This window comes from Falco naumanni, chromosome 4, assembly GCF_017639655.2.
Source record: "Falco naumanni isolate bFalNau1 chromosome 4, bFalNau1.pat, whole genome shotgun sequence".
Lineage (NCBI taxonomy): Eukaryota > Metazoa > Chordata > Aves > Falconiformes > Falconidae > Falco > Falco naumanni.
In genome coordinates this window covers 109651224-109670975 of record NC_054057.1, presented here as the reverse complement: position 1 = coordinate 109670975, position 19752 = coordinate 109651224, and the positions used below count along the sequence as shown (strand labels likewise).

The window sequence follows — 19752 nt, the reverse complement described above, 5'->3', positions numbered from 1 at the left end:
TTCACTATGGCCATCCAAGTGAAGAAAATGGTGACAGCAATGACTAAGTATTTTACTTCACGCAGGCATCAGTGTTTAGGTCAGCCAACTACGTATTTAACATTCAAAGACAGTGAGTAAAGTATCATGCTCATGTGTATTGGAAAAATACAGCACTGAGGTAGGGAAATACAGGTTCTCAAAATACAGACACACTGTTTTCAAAATACGTCCTCTGGAATTAACAAACCGGGGACAACGCACTTAGTTACAATAAGACTTTGTGTGAGCTTGGCATACCTGCCATAGTGTTAGCAAAGGGAACAGTACAATGTCTCTTACACAAAGGTAATGTAGACTTACCACCGTGCGCTGCTTGTTGGGCAAGAAAACACGAATAGTATTACTAGTTTTGGAAGTATCTGATATTTTGCCATCATCAGATGCTCGGCGTTGATAACCGAACTGCTGGACAATAGTAGGCGAAATACAGTTTGGGCCATCAAAGACAGAATCCTTGAGTCCAAAACCATTACTGATCGTCTTCCAAGCTCCCTGAATGTGCTCCATTGATGCAGTCTGAGAAACAAAAATTGAGAAAGTCAGGGAAAATTACAACATACTTCGCTATACAGTGGTATTCTCTCTTCCTGAGACAATGGACTTCACAGCCTCTTTTGAAAGCATCTGAAAACTGCTCTGCCTTCTCCCTTGTGACACGATCAACCTACAGATACATGGTACAGTTCACCCACATCTGCAAAATTAGCCTGAGTCTTGAAAGCATTTGACTTTCTGTACATGAACATATCATCAGAAATACATGCATAATTCTTCTCACTGCACCGCTGATATCATAGAAGCACTTTACCATCGTGTTAATTTAAATAATCAGTGCCTGAGGGGCCTTCAGAAAAGTGGCTAGATGCAGGCCATAATAGTCCTGTAAGGCAGATATGGCATGCAAACAATTAGCACAGACTGTACTGTTAAGAGGCCCATCAAGACTTATAATTAAAAAAATTCATTGAAAAAATTGTATTTTTATCAGTGATCTTGGAGCTTTGGTTTGGGGGGGGAGGGGGCAGTGTTGATTTTTTTATAAAAAAAAAGGTAGCAAGTTTCGTATTTTTAGTATACAACAAAATACACAGCATTTTATTAGTATCACAGTTTACACAGTATGAGACAGGAAAAAAAAAAGTCAAAACCCACACACACTACGCTCTATTACATTTCAGCACAAACCTCTGCCAGTGAAGGGACATGAACAGCCCCCTCTGCACACTTCCAAATCAGCACATAATATATTTTTGCACACTCAGGTGCAAAGATAAAAGTACCAGTATTTTTCTTCCCCAGCTATCACAACTTCAATGCAGCTTGAACTCCAAATTATACTCCAAATCCATCTTGTTCAAAACTAAGTGAAATCAAAGTCTGAGACAGTTTTGAACAAAGAAACGTACTCCCCACTAAATTTCCAAGTAGTTAGATTCACTACGAAGCCTTCAAAAACTAAAAAAAAAAAAAAAAAAAGAAAAAAGGAACAGTGAAAATAGGCATGGTAATTCATTTCCTCCATAAAACTGCATCCCTCTATAAACATCCAAGAAACTGATGTTCAGAACTACACAGTGCAAGTGCACATCTTCTGTCATGTTAGCAGACTGTTTCCAAATCAGTCTTCAGTGGTTGTGCACACCACCTATATTCCTGTTCACCTGCATGAAAGGTAAAGAAAGTCGTATTAAAGCTGCAAAGTCGAAGAGCAAATCAGTCAAGAAATGCCAGACTACAGGTCTGCCAAGCAACCCTAGTTCCATCCCCTTATGGTACAGGAAAGACTTGCCCTGAAAGACCCATAATGTTCCCCTGAAATCACTAACAACTCAATTCAATATACACTAACAAACACTCCTATCAGCATCTATTAAAGTCTAATTTCATGGTCCTGTACCTCCTCTGTTGCAAATTATTTGAACCCTCCAACTCACTTCCTTATGCCCTTCTGTGTAGCACCCACGCAAATAAGAAGAATAAATTAAAAAAAAAAAAAAAAAAAAAAAAAAACCACTCCTCCTATCCCAAACATTCACGTGCTTATGTCAGAGACAAGACAACAATGTTTGTTACAGTTAAAGAGCCAACGTAATGGAATTCGTGTGGAGGGAAAAAAAAAAAAAAAAAAAAAAAAAAAAATCAGATCTCCACTAGTGTTAAGTGTCCATTTTGGGATGCCCAGAAGGAAAAATTTGAATTTCACAGTGTTTTCTCTCACAGCACAGATCTGAAGAGCCTTAGCTAGTGTTCCAAGTACTTCACACTGCTACAGCCCTAAACCCAGATCCGACTAGTAGCTAGAAAGGAAACGTGTAACAACAAACTTAAAAGAAAAAGGCTTGGTTCATAGGAAGCACCTACCCTCCCATGCAAACTCTGCAGAACTTGGGGCCTCTTAAGGCTCTCTGCTACAACGGGATCTTTTGGATAATTCATGAACATTTCTTTCCCTGACAGGGAGCATACCCTCTCTTCCTCTCCTATCAGTCGCTGTTATTCCTGCACCAATCCATCAGTTGTGCAGCTCCAGTTGTTCAAAGGTTCAAAATATTTAAATGTCAGTAACGACTTCAAACTCAATACACAGTTGAAATCTAATAGGATTTAGATACTTAGATATTATTTTTATTTTGTTTTAATTTATGGCACATAAATTACAATAGTCTTGCGCTGTGAAAAAAGGGAGCAAGGAATAGGAAGACACAGAGACATTCTGAACAAGTAAGAAAGGAGGGGAGAAAAAATTCAGGAATACAACAGAGTTCAGCATGCACAAGCAACTACAACCATCTTGCAGTTCATATGCATTACCCTACTGTCAAGAATCAGAAAGGTGAAAAAAGTTACATTCAGTTGCAACAACTGTGCATATGGACAGCTCAAAGAGCAACAGGTTAAATGGTAACAATAAAAACAGAGTGGAGATAAACTGTTCGATAAGAGGGGCAAGATAAAACCCAGACAGCTTGTTCTCTTTCCTCCTCTTAACTCACCCACTCTGGGGAACCCTACTTCATTTCACCCTTCTGCGTAATACATGAGGCAAAACAAGAGGAGTTCAACCGGACTTCTCGACTGAGTAAGTTAAGGAATAGAGGGGTAACCATCAAAATCTCATTGTTGTCGCTGCTGCTGTAAGTTGACAACACCCTAATGTTACAGCCTTTATGTTTAATATTTTGACATGCTGTCAACATTTCCTGAAAACTTCAAGAGAAAACAGGAAATGACAAAAAGTTCAGACCCACACCTTGACAAAAGCTAAGCTTTGTACCAAAAAAGGTACTTCCCTGTGCTTACGGTGTTCTCTTGTCCAAATATGAAAGGCCTACTGCACACTGTAGAACACAGAAGATGCCAGAAACACATTCTGAGGTTGTCAGAAAGGCAGCAACTGCTATCAGCCTTCTGTACAATACAACTTCAGTTGTATCTTTGATCAGGCACTTGCATGCTTCTCACTCTTATGATCTTTGCCTCAAGTAAATGGTGGCTATTCTAGGACTGTGTACGTTTGGCATAATCCACTCTTCCAGCAATGATCTGCTCTCTCTTGCCACCATGCTTCACCAGCACATTTCTGCCACCTTTTTGGCTGCAGCTGATTAATGTCTCCGTGGCAGCTTGGGTTTGCTCACAAATGTTGAGAGTTCTTTTTCTACAAAATTACAGCACCTCCTGACCTCAGCAGGCAAATTTAGAACATGCCACCCTTAGGCCTCCTTCCTGCCTCAGCTGAAGGCTCTGCGTTCTACTCACACACGTCAAGAAGGAACCACCACTGAAGAGAGAAGATGAGAACTTGGCTCAGATCTGGCCTGGAGTGGACAAAAATCTGCAAGTGGCCTATGGGTAGAAAGGTAGAGGAGAAGAAAGGGAAGTTTAAAAAGATATTTGAAGTCTCCTAAGGAGAGACCGAGAATCCATGATGAAAAGTTGCTAAACCTGCTCTTGGCTTCTATGGTGCAAGCACATGCACTTGGTAAGGTGGAGCTTGTAAAGAAACAGCAATCAATTGTCCTGCTGTGAACTTTTGCAACTATTCAGAGGCAACCCTCATGTGGGATGGCAGGAGGCTCCAGGTCCTCAGAAGTACCTCTCCACTCAGGCCAAGAAGAGTCCAGTCAAGAATGCCTGACTGATACCACATGGGCAGCCACCGGACACGTTCACTTCCCAAACCTAGTCACTGTTCTTACTCCAAATTATTATCATGGAAGAACAGAGACATTCATAAAAGCTGCTTCATAGGAAGCAATTTACAAATGAATTAGACCTTTCCCCTGCCTTCTAATGTAAAGAAAGATAGCTTAAAAAATTTCATAAGTATATACTAAAACATCCACTTTGAACTCAAACAGCTCACTGCATACATAGATACAAGGTAAGAGAACTAGCATGGCAACCACTTGACCAGCTTCGAACTGACAAAAAAGATTTAAATATAATCACACAACATAATATTCACATGCACATGATTTCTACACCAACCAAGAACCAAACAACAGCAGAAGAGACATACTATGTCATAGGACACAGGTTAGTGTCTTCCACCTTCTGGCCACGTTAACAGGTAAGACATGTACGCTGCCCTAGCATTGATTTGTTTATTCATTTTGTGTCTTTTGCTCCAACCAGCAATTGAGGAAAGCTATTTTTACAGTAACTACATTCATTTTCTCCAGCTCTTCCAAGATTTACACCAATTCGCTCTAGTGAAAAGATGTCTGATATGTTTCAAAGGGAAATTCAATTTAAAATAAATGAGATTTTACAGTGATGCCTTTATAAATACATAATTTCAGTTTGTCTATTCCAGAAAAACTAGCTTTTCTTCCTCTAAATGAGTTACAAGCATGTTTCTGAAATATAACCATTACCAGATACCAGAATTATGTTTATGCCATGCTCAAACAATCCATTGCCAGCTGAATGTTTTCAAGTATCTAATTTTTTTTAAATTTTTCTTCCTGCAACTCTTCACTTTCATGAAAACTACTTCAAATAGCGTGCCTACAACTGAAAAACTGCAAAAGCAGCATTCAAGGAACATTTGGAGATATTAAAGTGTATCAGTCCCCTTGTAGACCCAGTACTGCTATGAAACCAATGATTTGTTTCATATTAAACATTCAATCTGAGCAGAAAAAAAAAAAATAACCTCATACTACTCCCCCACCTCCCACAGGTATACTGCACACTGTGATCAAGACTGCACTTCCCATCAGTACTTTTTGCATAATTACTGTTTTTGATAGTCATTTGAACACACATTAAAACCAAATGCACAAAACAGCTATGCAACATGCAATCTGACAGTAACAAATTCCTACAGATGATTCACTCATATCCACTCAAATCATACACATATCATTCACTCATATCCAAAAGATACTTCAAGTTACTTTAACTTTTTCCAAGACTAGCAAAAAGTGTTTAGTTTGAACTGCTAAAAACTCCTGTCTGTCTCCCTAAGGAATGCTGAAACTGGCAATGAAGGAGCCTGAAAGTTCACAGGATACAAAGCTGAACTCCTCTCCTCTTGAGTTCAGGTTCCTTTCCCTTTCCCTTTATTTCTGAAACAAACACCAAAGCTTTTAATGAAAATGTAAATACAGTGCCCCTTCCCAACACACACACGCTGCCATTTTTGCCACACAATTAATAGTCACACTCTTTAATGAAATACATATACAAAGGCAAAACGCCACAGAACAAAACCCAGAATCCATTTCAAAATTAACACTTTTGTTAGAAAATGTAAGCTTTAAAAGTTGCTTGTAAGGGAAGTTTTCACCTCTGACACAAAAAGATCAATAATACATTCACCTGTGGTCTTTTCTGTTCCCCTCCCATACAGCAATTCTCAATTGATTTAGTATTGCATGGGTGACCAGTTGTCTGGGGGGGGAAAAAAAAAAAAAAGAAACCTACACCAAACATGCACCTATCGTGATAAACAGCAGTAATTTTTAAAGGTAGCTTTTCATAGCAGTAGAAGACAAATATGGACCCATTCCTATATTAATAAATAAAGCTGTGATCCATGTAAACATAAATGCTGGGCATGAACTAGGATCATCTAACAACCCAAGCAGAACTCATACATTTACAAGGTCGGCATTTTCCTTGAAATGTCCTTCATTTTAAGAAATAGGCACCAAAAAGCAAGCTCCCCCCTAACAGAACTGACCAAAAAAGTTTACAAACTAACAGAAGGAAATGTTATTGTTCAGGGGAAAAAAACACACCACCAAACAACACAAAACCCAAAAAACAACCAATACTGAAAGGTTACACATCTAATTTCTGCCTCAGATCTTGGAAGTATCTTTTCTAATCTTTTTCTCTGAACCATTCATTTCCTAGTCACTACTTCAGCCATTATGCTGCTAATACTTTGAAGTATTTAAGGAAAAAAGTAACATTGGTTTTCCAGCAACTGGGTTCTACAGTAAGGAGGACACAAGCAATACAACTCAGTCTGACAGGCTTTCAGATTGATTAATCCTTTGCAAGATGAACACCTTTTTGTATTTAACAGTAACTTTCAGAGCACAACTTTGCTTAGTAAGCATCCACCAAGTCACGCTACTTGGCTGCAATAGGCTGTACGTTGGGCTCCGACAGTAGGTATTTGTCACCAAAACTATCTGTACCTTTGGTTGCTCTGTGCCTGTTCTCCTCTGTTGATCAGAATGGCTCCAGGCTACTTTTCCTAATCAATTTTTAGGAAGATCAGTTTGGTTTGTCCTTTCCACACAGATCATTCCGGTATCAGTCACCCATTTCTCTCACAGACAAGAAACCCTGGACAAGCATTTCCTCCCCCCCACCCACCCCCCCAACCCCCGAAGTCTTTCAATCAACTGTACATACATTCTCAGACACATGCCTATTTGCATTCTGAACTTGCTCATGCCTGAATTGTTTCAAGTATGGATGAAAGCCCCAAACTGTGTTTACAGTTGCCTGGAACTCATCCACTTTACAGCAAGAATGAAAAAGTTACTCAAATGTCAGCAATCCACCAAATGCCCTTCCCACACAAGTTCTCAAGGATTAAACAAAAGTGACTGAGAATCTCAGCACAAAGAATTACTGGCTCTGTCCTCCCTCAGCTGCACATGGTCAGTGAAGTAACACTGAGGACACCACCACCAAGAACATACCAGTGTTTAAGCCAACAAGTTTTGCTGCAAAGGAACACAGCCTGGCATTGGATTATTCAAGGAACTGCTGGGAGCTGCTAGGTACGCGAGCTAACTGTACAGCTCAGACACACCACAGTTACTGTTAAAATATCATTGCAAAGTACCAGACAATGCCAGATTATGCGTACCTTTAGAATAGGATGCAGCAATCCAGCTAATTCAACAGTTAGGTGTTCTCTGCATTCACTCAGGGCAGCTTTAAAGTAATAAATGTATTTTATTGAATGTGGGCTCTGTGCCAGAACCAGCAGTGCCACCGGGAGGTCAATACTGCAATTCTAAGAGCCTGGGCATGGAAACAATGTACAGATGGGGGGCAGGGGGGCAGGGAATATGGGCAATAGCACCAAGAAAGGTTTGGAAGGGGCCTTGAGATATTTTTCTGTGAGAAGATAGAACAAATGATTCTCCCATATATTTTATAACAAAGTGCACCTGGGAATAGTTGAACATATGTTTCTGCAATATGAACTAAATCTAACATGATACTACTTGAGTATTTTAGTTACAAACTGCCTAGATAGCTCCATTACCAGCACATAGGAAACCATAAAATAACGTTATTTGCAAAGAAACCTGCATACAATGGCAAACAAAAGCTGGATATAATTAGAAAATACAGAATGTATACAAGCAAAATTACTTAAACTATGTCAAACATTTACTGTCCCGAGCATCTCCAAAGAGAAACCATGCTCCATTTTAACTCTATCTTACATTATCTTACTAAATACATCCATGAAATTACAGTTCTGGTTTGGGTGGGTTTTTATTTATTTAACAAAGCACCATAATAGACTTCTGTTTCAGAGACAAAATCTCAGGAAAAAAAAAAAAAAAAAAAACAAAACACAAACCCGACCACCAGTTGTAAGATGTCACAGACATGATTTACATTAGGTCTGGATTATTCACAACAGATCTGTAGTTGTGTGGAAAGGCAAACGCCATTTGGAGAAGAGAGGCAAATACCAAGATCTGAAGTTCTAAACGGAGGAAGGGCTTTCCCCCTACAAAGTAAATATCCATGGAGACTGACTAAAATAAGAGCTGAAGTTAAACATACACTTCTGATAAAGCAAACACTGTAGGTATCGTGTCAATTTTGTGGAATTTTTCAAAAAAATAAAAAGCAGATTTTAGTAGCAGTAAAGAAATACAAGCACAGAGCTCACCTGTGGTAAGCTTCCCTTCCCCCAGGAAGGGCCCACAGACCTCAGAAGAAAGAATGGGTCAGGGTAAGGAAGAAGGCAAAGATAAGCAGAGAAAGTTATTTATACCTTTAGTTTTCCTTTAAGCAAATGAAGTCCTATGACAAAAGGATGAAGTGCATCATCTGTGGAAGGTAACACAAAAACAGAAGGTACTTACTATTTTAATAGACAAAGTTATACAGATGCACAACATACCAAAGTAATAACCAAGAAATTATTTTGTGAATTACTTCAATAGTATAGTTAACTTACCATCCTTCTACTGTTGTGTTTTCAGCGCCTTCTAGGCTTTCCTTACACTGAAATATTGCATAAAGTAATGAGATGCACTGCATAAGGCTAGACTGCACGACAGCCAGATACTACCCCAGCTCAGTATCACCTCATTCTTATTCAAGAACATCATAAAAATCTTTTACAGCTAAAAACTCACTAACATAAAAATTAAGTTCAAGTTGAATACTTTCTCCTTGGACATCAGTTCCTCACTTATACACAGAAACACCTTGCTGACTCACAAATCTTGGATCCAAAACAAACAAAAAGAAAGTACTAAGAACCTACGCCTCTGAAGGCTATCTGGATCTTGCGTATAAGCATTAACAGTAAGAGGAAGAATTCCTAGGGAAGATGAAGAAGTCTTGATTAAAGGACTGGAAGCTCAGATTAGTCAAAGAAAGAAGTGTAATTCAAATATACACAAATATACAGAAATATTCACTAGATATTAAACAGTAAAATGCTTTCTCACCCAAAGTTCCCATCCTAATTAGCAATTCCTAAAACAACCCCATGCAGAGATGATTACAGAAGGCAAAGATGCAACACAGTCCCAGAGTCAGTGAGGCTTGAAGGGACCTCTTGAGATGATTCAGTTCAACCTCCCTGCTCAAGCAGGGTCAGCTACAGCAGGCTGCCCAGGGCCACATCAGTTGTGTTTTGAGCATCTCTGTGAACACACACTCCACAGCTTCTGTGTGCAACCTATTCCAGTGTTTGACCACCCTCACAGTAACAACAACAACAAAAGCGTTTTCTTATGTTCAGATGGAGATTCCTGTCTTTTAATTTGTGCTCATTGTCCCTTGCACTGTCACTGGGCACTAGTGAGGAAAGTCTAGTCTAGGGTCCTCTTCGTTTCCTCCCACCAGAGTATTTACACACATTGATAGATTCCTCACAAAGCTTTCTCTTCTCCAGGCTGAACAGCTCCAGCTTCCTCACGTCTTTATATAAAACACAAGAAAGTATACATACAAAAATTCAAGAGGAGATCTTGCATTGCTAGCTCACTTTTGGTTAGAAATATTCTCATTCCTAGAATGAGCAGGCAGAGGAAAAAAAAAAAAAGAAAGAAAAAAAAGAAAATGCTGTAATGATTTTACCCAAGCAAACTCTCAAAGACTAATCAGAAATCGGAAGAATACTTTGGGATCTCCACCTTGAGCCACTTAGTAATTTTAAAATTAAAACCTACTTAGAGCCCGAACTGTACATTTACCCTACTTACTAACTTGCATACCCCTCTACAGCAAACATTTAGGAATGTGATATACAAAATATTGTGACTATGTTTTCCATCACGGAAAATGATAGGCAGAGAGACTGGGGAGAAGGGAGTAAGGAATTCTGTCTTTTGCAGACCAGAGGAAAAGCCAAGACCTTTGGTTTTAACAGAAGACAACCATATATCAGCAATAATGACATGTTTAGGAAATAATCCAGGCTCAATCAAGGGAGAGTAGGTGGTGTTTGTTTATTTTTAACAGACTACATTACTGAGGAAAATAAGGTGTGGAAAGTGATGTGACCAGAAAGTATGTGGGGGACAGAGCACAGAAAAATAGGGAAGATCAAAAAACCCCTGTAAGAACCGTAAGAATAAGCAGAGGACCAGAGAAAGACATCCTCATAGGAACCAATATAGGCATAGTGGGTGTGGGGTTTCAAAGTAGCTAGGTTGACTAGTAGCAAACTGATAAAAACAAAGCTACAGTTACGATCCTCACATTTAGCTAAGAAGTCAAGAGATTTGTAAAGACCAGTTTCTGAGGAAAACAAAGAGCTAAACACTGAGCTGAAAAGAGTCTGGGACAAACTTTGAGAAATTTAATCCAGTCAGTATGATGGAAAATTTTAGATGAAAAAGAGGTGAGAAAAATGATGGGGAGGGCTAGAGGTTTTACAGACTGAAAACAAAGCATTTTTATTGTAGAATCAGGCAGAAGAAAAAGGAATCTCATATAAAAATCAAGAAAGCATAGCATAGAACGAGTATGCTGAGTTAAAGAAGCAGCAGGTACAGTATTTCTACCTGCAACCAAAGCAACAGCTGTTAAGGGAGTAAAAATCACATTATTTTTCTTGACAGATAAGAAATAAATGAAAAAAATCAGCAAGAGTATTTACTAACAGGACTAGGTACAAGGGGGGTTTAAGAAGCAAAAGAGTTGACAAAAATACCAGCTGTTATTGCAGATGTGAGATTCAATTAAACCTGAGAAGCAGATTTGTTCACCTAAGACAATGGCAAAGCCAAGGGAGAAGAAAACGACTCTGTACTGGAGGAAGTTTGCCTACTTGCAGGATTTCCACCTGAGATACTCCACAGTGCAAGAGAAGGAGAAAGGGAAGCAGGTGTTCTGTACGGGGAACACTGAACTCACAGAAGTTGATCACTGATCACACTTCAGCATTGCTTTTGAAAAAATTAGAAGTTCTGCTACAAACATTCACCTAATTGCACAAATAGTCAGAACAAGAGTTTGAAACAGAGTTTTAAAATTACAGGTTTGTCATTTGTGCTTCAGTGTTGCCAACTCAGTTTTGAACTAGATGCTGATGGTTTTAGAAAATACCCCTGGACAATATTGTATTCAAGACTAGGTAGTCACAAACATTAGACATTTCAGCACTGTGATTCGGATGGCCATACATCTGCGTATGTGATATCCTATGTGTGATACTTCTACAAGTGAACGCTAGTGTTACACTGTTACAGCATTCTTGCTGTTTCCTCCAATTTTTACTACTATCAGTTTGTTAGATACAGTACTTTGTCACTGGCAGAAAACAGTACTAAATTAATTTTCTATTGTGTAAAGGAACCACCAACTTTAAATTTAACCAAGATCAGCTAGGGTTTTTTAGAAGTTATGTTAAAAACCTACTACTACACTTATTCCTGTTAATTCCGTCTTTAAATAGGCAATGTGATTTTTAATGTCTCCACAAGAGAAAGTAAGACAGACAAAACACTCGGTATACAAAGGAAACAAATTTAAAAAAAAAAAATCCTCTGCCAGACATAAAACATGCAAACAAAAGTGAATCTCTCACAATTACAGCAGCAGTATTATTTGTGGTGACAAAAGAAAATACAGTTTCAAATGTAAGACAATTTTAGTCTCAATCTGCCTGATAATTCTATTGAAAATTTTCTTCAGAGCACACAGCACTTCTGTAAAACAAAGTAATTCCAGGTACTGTCCTGTAAGCTAACATCACAAGGGCAGATCTTACTGGAATAGGTAAAAATAGCACTAGTGAACATGCCAAAGGAGAGTCTTTCCACTGTATGGCCAGCGCTTAGATTGCAACATCAGCTGGCTCTCTTTTTATAACCTCTTGATTGCCAGGGAACAAGTCACAGTCAACTTAAAAGGTTTGAGAAATCTAAGAGTAAGCTCTGGAACTCACTTTCAGCTGAAATCAATCCACTGTATCACCGACATGAACACTTTGTTTCAGCATGCTGTTATTGCCTGTGTAAGCTTTATACTTGCTTCTAAAGCATTTAACCCAGATGAATGATGTAATTCTGAATACGGTTTATTTTTTGTTAAATGTCAGCATAAAATTAGAGGCTTGCACACTTTGTTGTTTCTTTTGGCGGCAACATGCTCTGGAAGCTACTTAACCTACTACATTCTCTCACAGCTATGCATGTGCCATCCTCTGACGAACCCATTTTGGCCCATTTCTGCAAATGTACCCCGTCAACTCCAACCAACCTGGACCAACCACTCCCTAGCACCTGAACTCTAGATGACTTTTCTTCCACGTTTCCACATAAAGATAACCTCTCACAGTACAACCATTTAAAACTGTTAGACCAGCGATCAAAATTAAGACAGAAGTGTTTTGCTAGAAGAAATTCATGCTCCTTTGCCAGCAGTTTGACTTACAGATGGCTGAAATTGCTTAGCTTTCTAATTAGGTACACGGGAAACCAGTATCCTCCCATCTTCAACACCACAAACAGGTTTCTGCCTGCTCATGCCTACAGATGGGTATTGATTGGACATGGCTTTCCAATGTTACTGGAGAGGGAGACAGGGAGGGAAAAGAAAGCTATAAAAAAGCAGCACACTTTGCTTGCACAGTTACTACCGTATTTTTTTCCCCCTCAGTCTAAGAAAAACTGAATGATCATTAACATATTTAACTCTCCTTAATGTTTATTTGCACACAGTGGCCCCAGTACTGTGTGTCTATATGAAGAAAAATATATATAGGTCTCATGTAAATTCCAATGTAGAGAGAATTTAGACACATTTGCCATACTTAATGCATTAATTTTTACAGTACAGGTTTTACAAAAAAACCACCCATAGAACAGTAAGTGCACCAATAAAGAGTTGATAAAAATTTTAAATGGGCTTATGAAACAGATCAGACCTGAAGGAATTCAAATTCTATCACAAGTTATCAAACTAATGAAAATATTAACATGACAGTAATCTTGGAATGAACAATTGCTAGGTAAATTCTGAACTTCTGGAATTCTAAAAGGTTTTACTGAATCTGAAGCTGGAGTCACATCTTATGTGATAAATATGATCACCTTTCAGTGAGACTCAGAACAAAGTTTCTAAAACAAAGTTTAAAAAAAAAAAAAACACCAAGTTGTTACTGTTTATCAAAATACACCGTTTCAACTGGAAGCTAGAGCGCTAACTACAGGTTCTTTCATCTCCGCATTAAGTGGAATTAAAATCCACCTTGCTTTTTATTTTACAAGTAATGTATAAAAACATTGCACTTTCTATAATAATCACTTGGGAATAATGTAACTAGCATTTTTTGGGTGGGAATAAATTAGGATTTTTTAAAAAAAAAAAACATTAAGATATGATTAATTAGTGTTTTTTCTTGCACACAACACTGCCACCACTGAAGCTTCCAGTCTAATGGTCCTCCCTGCATTTGCAACATTACTTTGCAGGACCACCGCTCTGTGCTCCCACATTTCTGTAACAATTCCAGGCAAACAGAAGGGGGTACATGTATCTTTACCTGTTTCACTATACTTCCTTCAGTTTCACCAAAAAACTCTTATGTTAAAAAACTCACATGGTTTCTTCTACACAGGGAAAATTACAGAATAAAGGAAACAGAATGATAATTTACTTGTTTGTCCAACAAGCAGTCACAGTGGGGGGAGACACAGTTCATCTCTTCCACGGGTAGCAGGAGAGTAAAGAGCGCAGTGCCTTTTGTGGTATGCTCATAGATTGAAAGGATGACTAGAAAAAATTCAAAGCATGACCAGACTTTGAGCAAACACTTTTAAATAACTGAAAATGGCACAAGAAAGTAGAATAGGCAAAAACTAGCACAAATTAGCAATAGAGTTGACAGGGACATATACTGGAAGCAAATGACTAGCAAAATAAAAGGCATTACAGAAAAAGAAAAAGGAAGATTAGTCATATAGTAAAGTTTCTCAATAGACACCTAAACGTTAGCCCTACAAAGGCACTGAAGACATTTTCCTTCCAGTTGCATGCTACCTTGCATCTCCCTCTTGATAGTTTGTCCATCTCTGTGTTCCTAAAATACTCATTTTCAAAACTCTAGCTTGTTCTCTAGTGAAAAAAATTATGTAAGAGAGGACTATAATGGGGGCTCTGAGCCATTTTTTAAAGTCTAAACCTCTGAGCCAGCTTTAATTAATATGGTTAACCCCATGCCACACCCAGCTGCAAGTTAGTGAAGCAACCTCCCTCTAGCTCCTGAACTAAAAATATCCAAGATGTCTCAACCGCTCTTAACCGATACTACGTATTTCAATTGGAATGCAATATTAATTAACACCCTTTTGTCAGCTGTTTGTCAGAAATGAAATATTTTAGGGTCAAACGAACAGCAAGTATGCAACGTAAGCCGAAATCCGAAATGAAGCAATGTAATGCAGCAGTAAGACAAAACAGGCACCACTACAGTAATCAACCCAACATCTGCAGAGCCACAACACAGCAAGTGAAATGATTCCACACAGCAATGAAACTGAGAACAACAACAACATAAAAAGGGGCTTATATCAGAAGAGCTGGAGATACAGGTCCTATCTGCAGATTTTCAGATAGTGCAAAGAAAACAAGGCAGTTACTTACAGACTCTAACACATGTACAGATTATTTGCAAAGCAATTCTAAAATTCTTTTGCCTGAAGTTAAAACCAATCAGCTTTGATTTAACTGTGCAACTGCTCTGCTTCATTTATGCAAGTGTGCAGGATACATTTGGAACATGTATAGGAGAAATGGCAGAACACAGACACACCTGCAACTGCAAACAAACCCAGTGACCCGCATTAGCCACTGTATTGTTCTACACAACTGCAGAGGTTTTCTACATTACAACCTTAGCTCTAAAAAGCTTGTCATCCCCCATAAGCAAGCAAAAAAAAACCACCCTGGAAAATAGGTAATTCAATTCCATTTACTGTGTCACTTAAAACCCTGAAAAAATTATACTCACTTATGTAAACATGCTGTTTATTAATTATCAGTTATAATTCTTAGCTCTGAAGCCTACCAAGAAAATGCTTTACGCATTTCCAAATGACTCAAGAACAGTGCTTTGTTTATCCTCATCTACTGTATGCATTGCAGCATGTCAGTACACAAGATGACCATATTCTATTAAACTGTAAAAGGTCAGTACACACTGCTGCAATAAAATCAACTTTGTGTGAAACAGATGACATTTATAGTACAAACACAATATTCAAGTCACTAAAAGGATAAACGTGCGCCAGCTGCTTTTCAAAGCAAAATTGTTGTTTACAAAAAAATAGCGTACACAGCAAAGCCAACAGAGCACTGAGAATTATTCACAGAACTTTGCCCAAAACAGACCTTTTCAGAAAAACTAACCCTAAATACATATCTGTATTACCCATGCAGAGTAAGTGTATCTACTTCATGCTGTCTCAAAACTTATGTGCTAATAATGCATGATCATTCCTAAATTACCTCCTAAATTTGTCATAAAACTGGCATTTTTACCCGATTTCCTAGTGTTATATCAGTTCCGCTTTCCATTAACTTCTAGGGCTGACAAAATGTTTGCACAACCTTATTCAATACACAATGGATGTACTTCATACCAGAAAATACTGAAGGGTTTTGCATAAGCATTTACACAAAATCAATCAAAACTGGTACAATGCAGATGCAAATGTCTGCTCATTTACAAATTAAACTTATGTAAAAATTACTGAAATCATGCTTAAGTACCATGCTTGAAATTTTAGTTAAACCACAAGTTTTAATATTGCTTTGGCAATTTTTGTTATTTCTCCAAAGACAATTTTGATTTATGCAATTCGGTATTTTTACAAGAAATAAAATGCTGACTTCTACTTCTCTTCACACAATTACAGAGTCCTTATACTCCTGCATTTTTACGTTAGAAGACAGTCCAGGAACATATTTCTTACAAAACAATCATACTTTTCGATTATTCATTTGTTTCAAACTGAATCTGTATTGAAGTTTTGGAAATTGAACTGCAGTAAAACATGTTACCCTTGTTTCCTAGGCAACTGGTCTTACATGACCATGCCACCCAGCTGTCCTGCCTCTCCTCCAGCAACTCCTGGACGTACTAGCTTATTTCAACTAAACAGTTTGGTAGAGATGTCAGAAATATGAAATTCCCACAGGCTATGGAAATAGGGAGCCAAAGTACTAAAGAATCAATCCTGTGCTCTCCCAGCCTCTTCATCAGCCGGGGCACCACAGCACAAACCTGTGGTGTGCCCGCTGCATGGAGCGCATCCCCACCTCACAAAACCAAACCAAGAGAAAACCCTCCCTCTAGCCCAGCTCGCAGGCCAAGAAGGTAGACAAGCAACACAAGAATAGAGAGAAAGGAGGAGGGGGGAAAAAAAAACTCTGGAGGGTGTTGAAGTAAGGCAAGAGCAAAGATGGGGAAGTAAGGGGTGCTAGAGATATTCCAAGAGTGTGACAAAGGGACTGACTGAAGGTGTCGTGGAAGAGAAAGACAGCAGAAATCAAAGACTCAAATAGAAATCTGCATTGCTGCATTGAATTAGACTTTATTAGTTCATTTGCTCTCATAACTTTACTAGGAATATAAAAATAATTTAAACTTTCTGTATCTATAACACAAAACTGAATTTATTAGCACAACTTCTGTATTTGAAACTAACTGATTGAAGACTTATTTATACACAATAATTCAAACAACAGCTTTTAGTTCCCATCTCCCACAGAAGTTTTCAAACCAAAAGCTCCCATCATCTCAATTTAATTTGTTTTCAAAGACAGAAAACAAGGAAAACTTGTTTTTTTCCCCAACTCCCGATTTCCCAACAATGAAGGAGCCAAGTAAATAAACTGGGGGGAGGAGGGAAATATATGTCCCAGAAGAAACTAGTGCTGATTTAGCATACCAAGAAATGCTGACCAATGATTTCCGTGTGTCATGTTTGTGGTTTTATAAAATATGAGTTATTTTAATAAGTTGTAGTAAGTTCAGGCCCTGAGACAGCAGTAACTTCATAAGTAATTTAATTTAAATAGACTTTGTTGCTAAAGAATAAAAAATGGAAAATTATAGGTAAACACCAAAGGCATTCAACTGAAAAAAAAAGTTTTACATCTTCTGTGGAAAAAAAAAAAAAGAAGGTATCTTCTCTGCTGCTTCCAAATTTTCTTTCAAAGCAGGTTAGTCAGCAGTGTTGCACAATAAGTCAGCCAGTCCTGAAGATATTAAGTATGGCAACAAACCATAAGAAAAACACATTCCAGATTACTGAAAGCACCACTGCTCCAACCCAAGTAAACCAGTTCAGTTCTTATTTAATAATCTAAGACTAAATTGCTTACCATATTAATCACTCACCCATTTCACGAACATATATTCAGATCCATACCTTTTTTATGATTAATTATAGCCTTAGGGTTTACCTATGGAAAATTTTCATTAGGAAAAACTAAATTAAAGCCACTTCCATTCTGAACGGGTGTCCACAGAACAGATTTAACTGAACTGGCTGAACTGTGAAATTAACTCTCACATTCACCAATTCAATCTTTTCTTCTGCACCAACGCTGCAGACATGTCCTAAAGGATAAGAATGCCCATTCAAATTATACCCTAGTTTTACACAATGCATTGATCCTTTAGGCAATATCTGGAGCTGAGTTTTTCAGAAGCATTAAAATAAAAAATATTTTTGAAGTCTTTTGTGCAAAACTATTTTCAGGTATTTTAAGTTGGGTTCAGTTTTGGAAGAATCTTAGCTTTACTCTATTACAGACCCTTCTACATTTTGCATACCTACAACAACCTACAATTGCATCTGGAATGCACACTGTACTGTAGCAATTCCACTACAACTGGTTTTGAGGTCTCATTGTCCCAGGTAAGGTCTCTGTATTTATGGATGTCACTTAAAGGCTAAGGAGGGAAAAAAAAAAAAAAAAATCCACAGAAGTTATTTAGCCTGACGTAGGCAAGACGAACAACGGACGAGAGACTGCTGCTGTTAGCACAGGCAGGTTATTTGTGTGTACATTTAGACTGCAGATAAAAGGAGTCCAGAAACAGTGCAACCCTCAAGCCCTGGCTCTGGAGTAACACCGACTCTGCATGGCAAAGTTGTAAGAATTTAGAAGAAATCAAGAAACTAAAGAATCTTATTCTCGTTTTCAGATGTCTTTTTTTAAACCGAATCCAAGTCGGGAAAAAAAAAAAAAAAAAAAAAGTAAAATCAAGGAAGCAGTTTGAACTGAAGAACGCCTAAGCAGAAAGCATTCAGTTATGCTAATATAACTTAAACGCATTTTCCGTTCTCGGTTCAGAAGACGGTGGATCAAAGTAGCAGAAAGGTTCGGGAGTCCCCGCGGGAAGCGCTGGGGGGACAAAGCCGCCAGCAGCGACCTGCAGACCCGGGAGGCCGAGCAAGCGGAGCCCCGGCCGGGCATCCCCCCCCCGCCATCAGGGCGCCGTGCCAGGTGCCGCTGGATGCCCGCTGCTCATCCCGCCCGCCGGCGCACCGGGCCGGGCCGCAGCCCCAGGGCACACCCGCCCCGGCCGCGCAGCACCCCCAGCCCCGGGGGACGGCCCGGGGCTCCGCGCTGGCGCTGACAGGCGGCGGCCGCGGCACACCCCCCTCCCACCTGACCCGGCGCACCGCGACGGGCCTCGGCCCCCCCACCCCGGGCTGCTCGGCACCGGGCCGCCCTCGGGAGGCGGCAGCCCGCGGAGGACAGGGCGGCCCCGGCGGCGGAGGCGAGGCGGCGCGCACAGGCGATCCGACCGCAAAGGGCTCCACGGCGAGCCGCGACCCGCAGGCACGGAGCCGGCCGATCCCCCCTCCTCCGGCCGCGCTCCCTGCCAGGAGGCGGCCGGCCGTCCTCCCCGGCGCTGGTTTCCCTCGCGGCCAAGCCAGCGCGCCCGCGGCTGAGCCGCCGCTGGGAGCAGCCGGCGCCGCTCCAGGCGCCAGCACCGAGGGAGGGAGAGCCGAAGAGAAAGGGGCGAAGGGGCAGCCCTTCCCTCCCTCGCTCCCCGCCGTGTCCTCTGGCGCTCACCGGCCTAACGCCGCTCCTACCTATGTCACGCTCTCCCGACGGCTCACTCCAGGCTCCTGTGCCGCTCGGCGCCGTTCGTTTCGTTCCTCATCTAAAATGGCGGCCTCACACTCAGCGAGACATTTATCCTCCGCCCATCAACCTCTCGGCACTCCGCTCCTTCCCTTTCGCCTGTCTCCCGTTCTTTCCCCGTCCTCCCCTTCCACGCCTCTCGGCCTGGCCGTGGAGCGCCGAGCAGTCGATAGCGCCCGCCCCGCGCCCCCGCCCCCAGCGCGGGCCGCCATTTGGGAGCGGCGGGAGTGGCTGAGGCGCTGTGGGGTGTCCGGCCCGGGCGCGGCGGGAGGTGAGGCGTTTCTCGCCGCTCCGTTCCTTCTTCTCCTCCTCTTCCTCCGTCCCTTCTCGGGCACCGACCTGCAGGCGGAGGCTGAGCTC

General features: G+C 40.3%; 1 protein-coding gene across 3 annotated transcripts in view; it reads right to left on the bottom strand.

The window, feature by feature from the left end:
* Positions 1–19469, bottom strand: part of RAF1 (Raf-1 proto-oncogene, serine/threonine kinase) — a 44349-nt gene extending 24880 nt beyond the window's left edge. For 2 of the 3 annotated variants that reach the window (XM_040591078.1, XM_040591080.1), the window contains exons 1-3: positions 19341–19466; positions 8537–8592; positions 343–558 (exon numbers count right to left, since the gene is read on the bottom strand). In XM_040591078.1, coding sequence (XP_040447012.1) covers positions 343–549 — 207 coding nt within the window. In that variant the 5' untranslated portion in view covers positions 550–558; positions 8537–8592; positions 19341–19466. Of the gene's footprint in view, positions 1–342; positions 559–8536; positions 8593–19340 lie in introns of all 3 variants that reach the window. The other variant, XM_040591079.1, reaches the window with a different exon arrangement.
* Between the last annotated feature and the right edge of the window lie 283 nt (positions 19470–19752).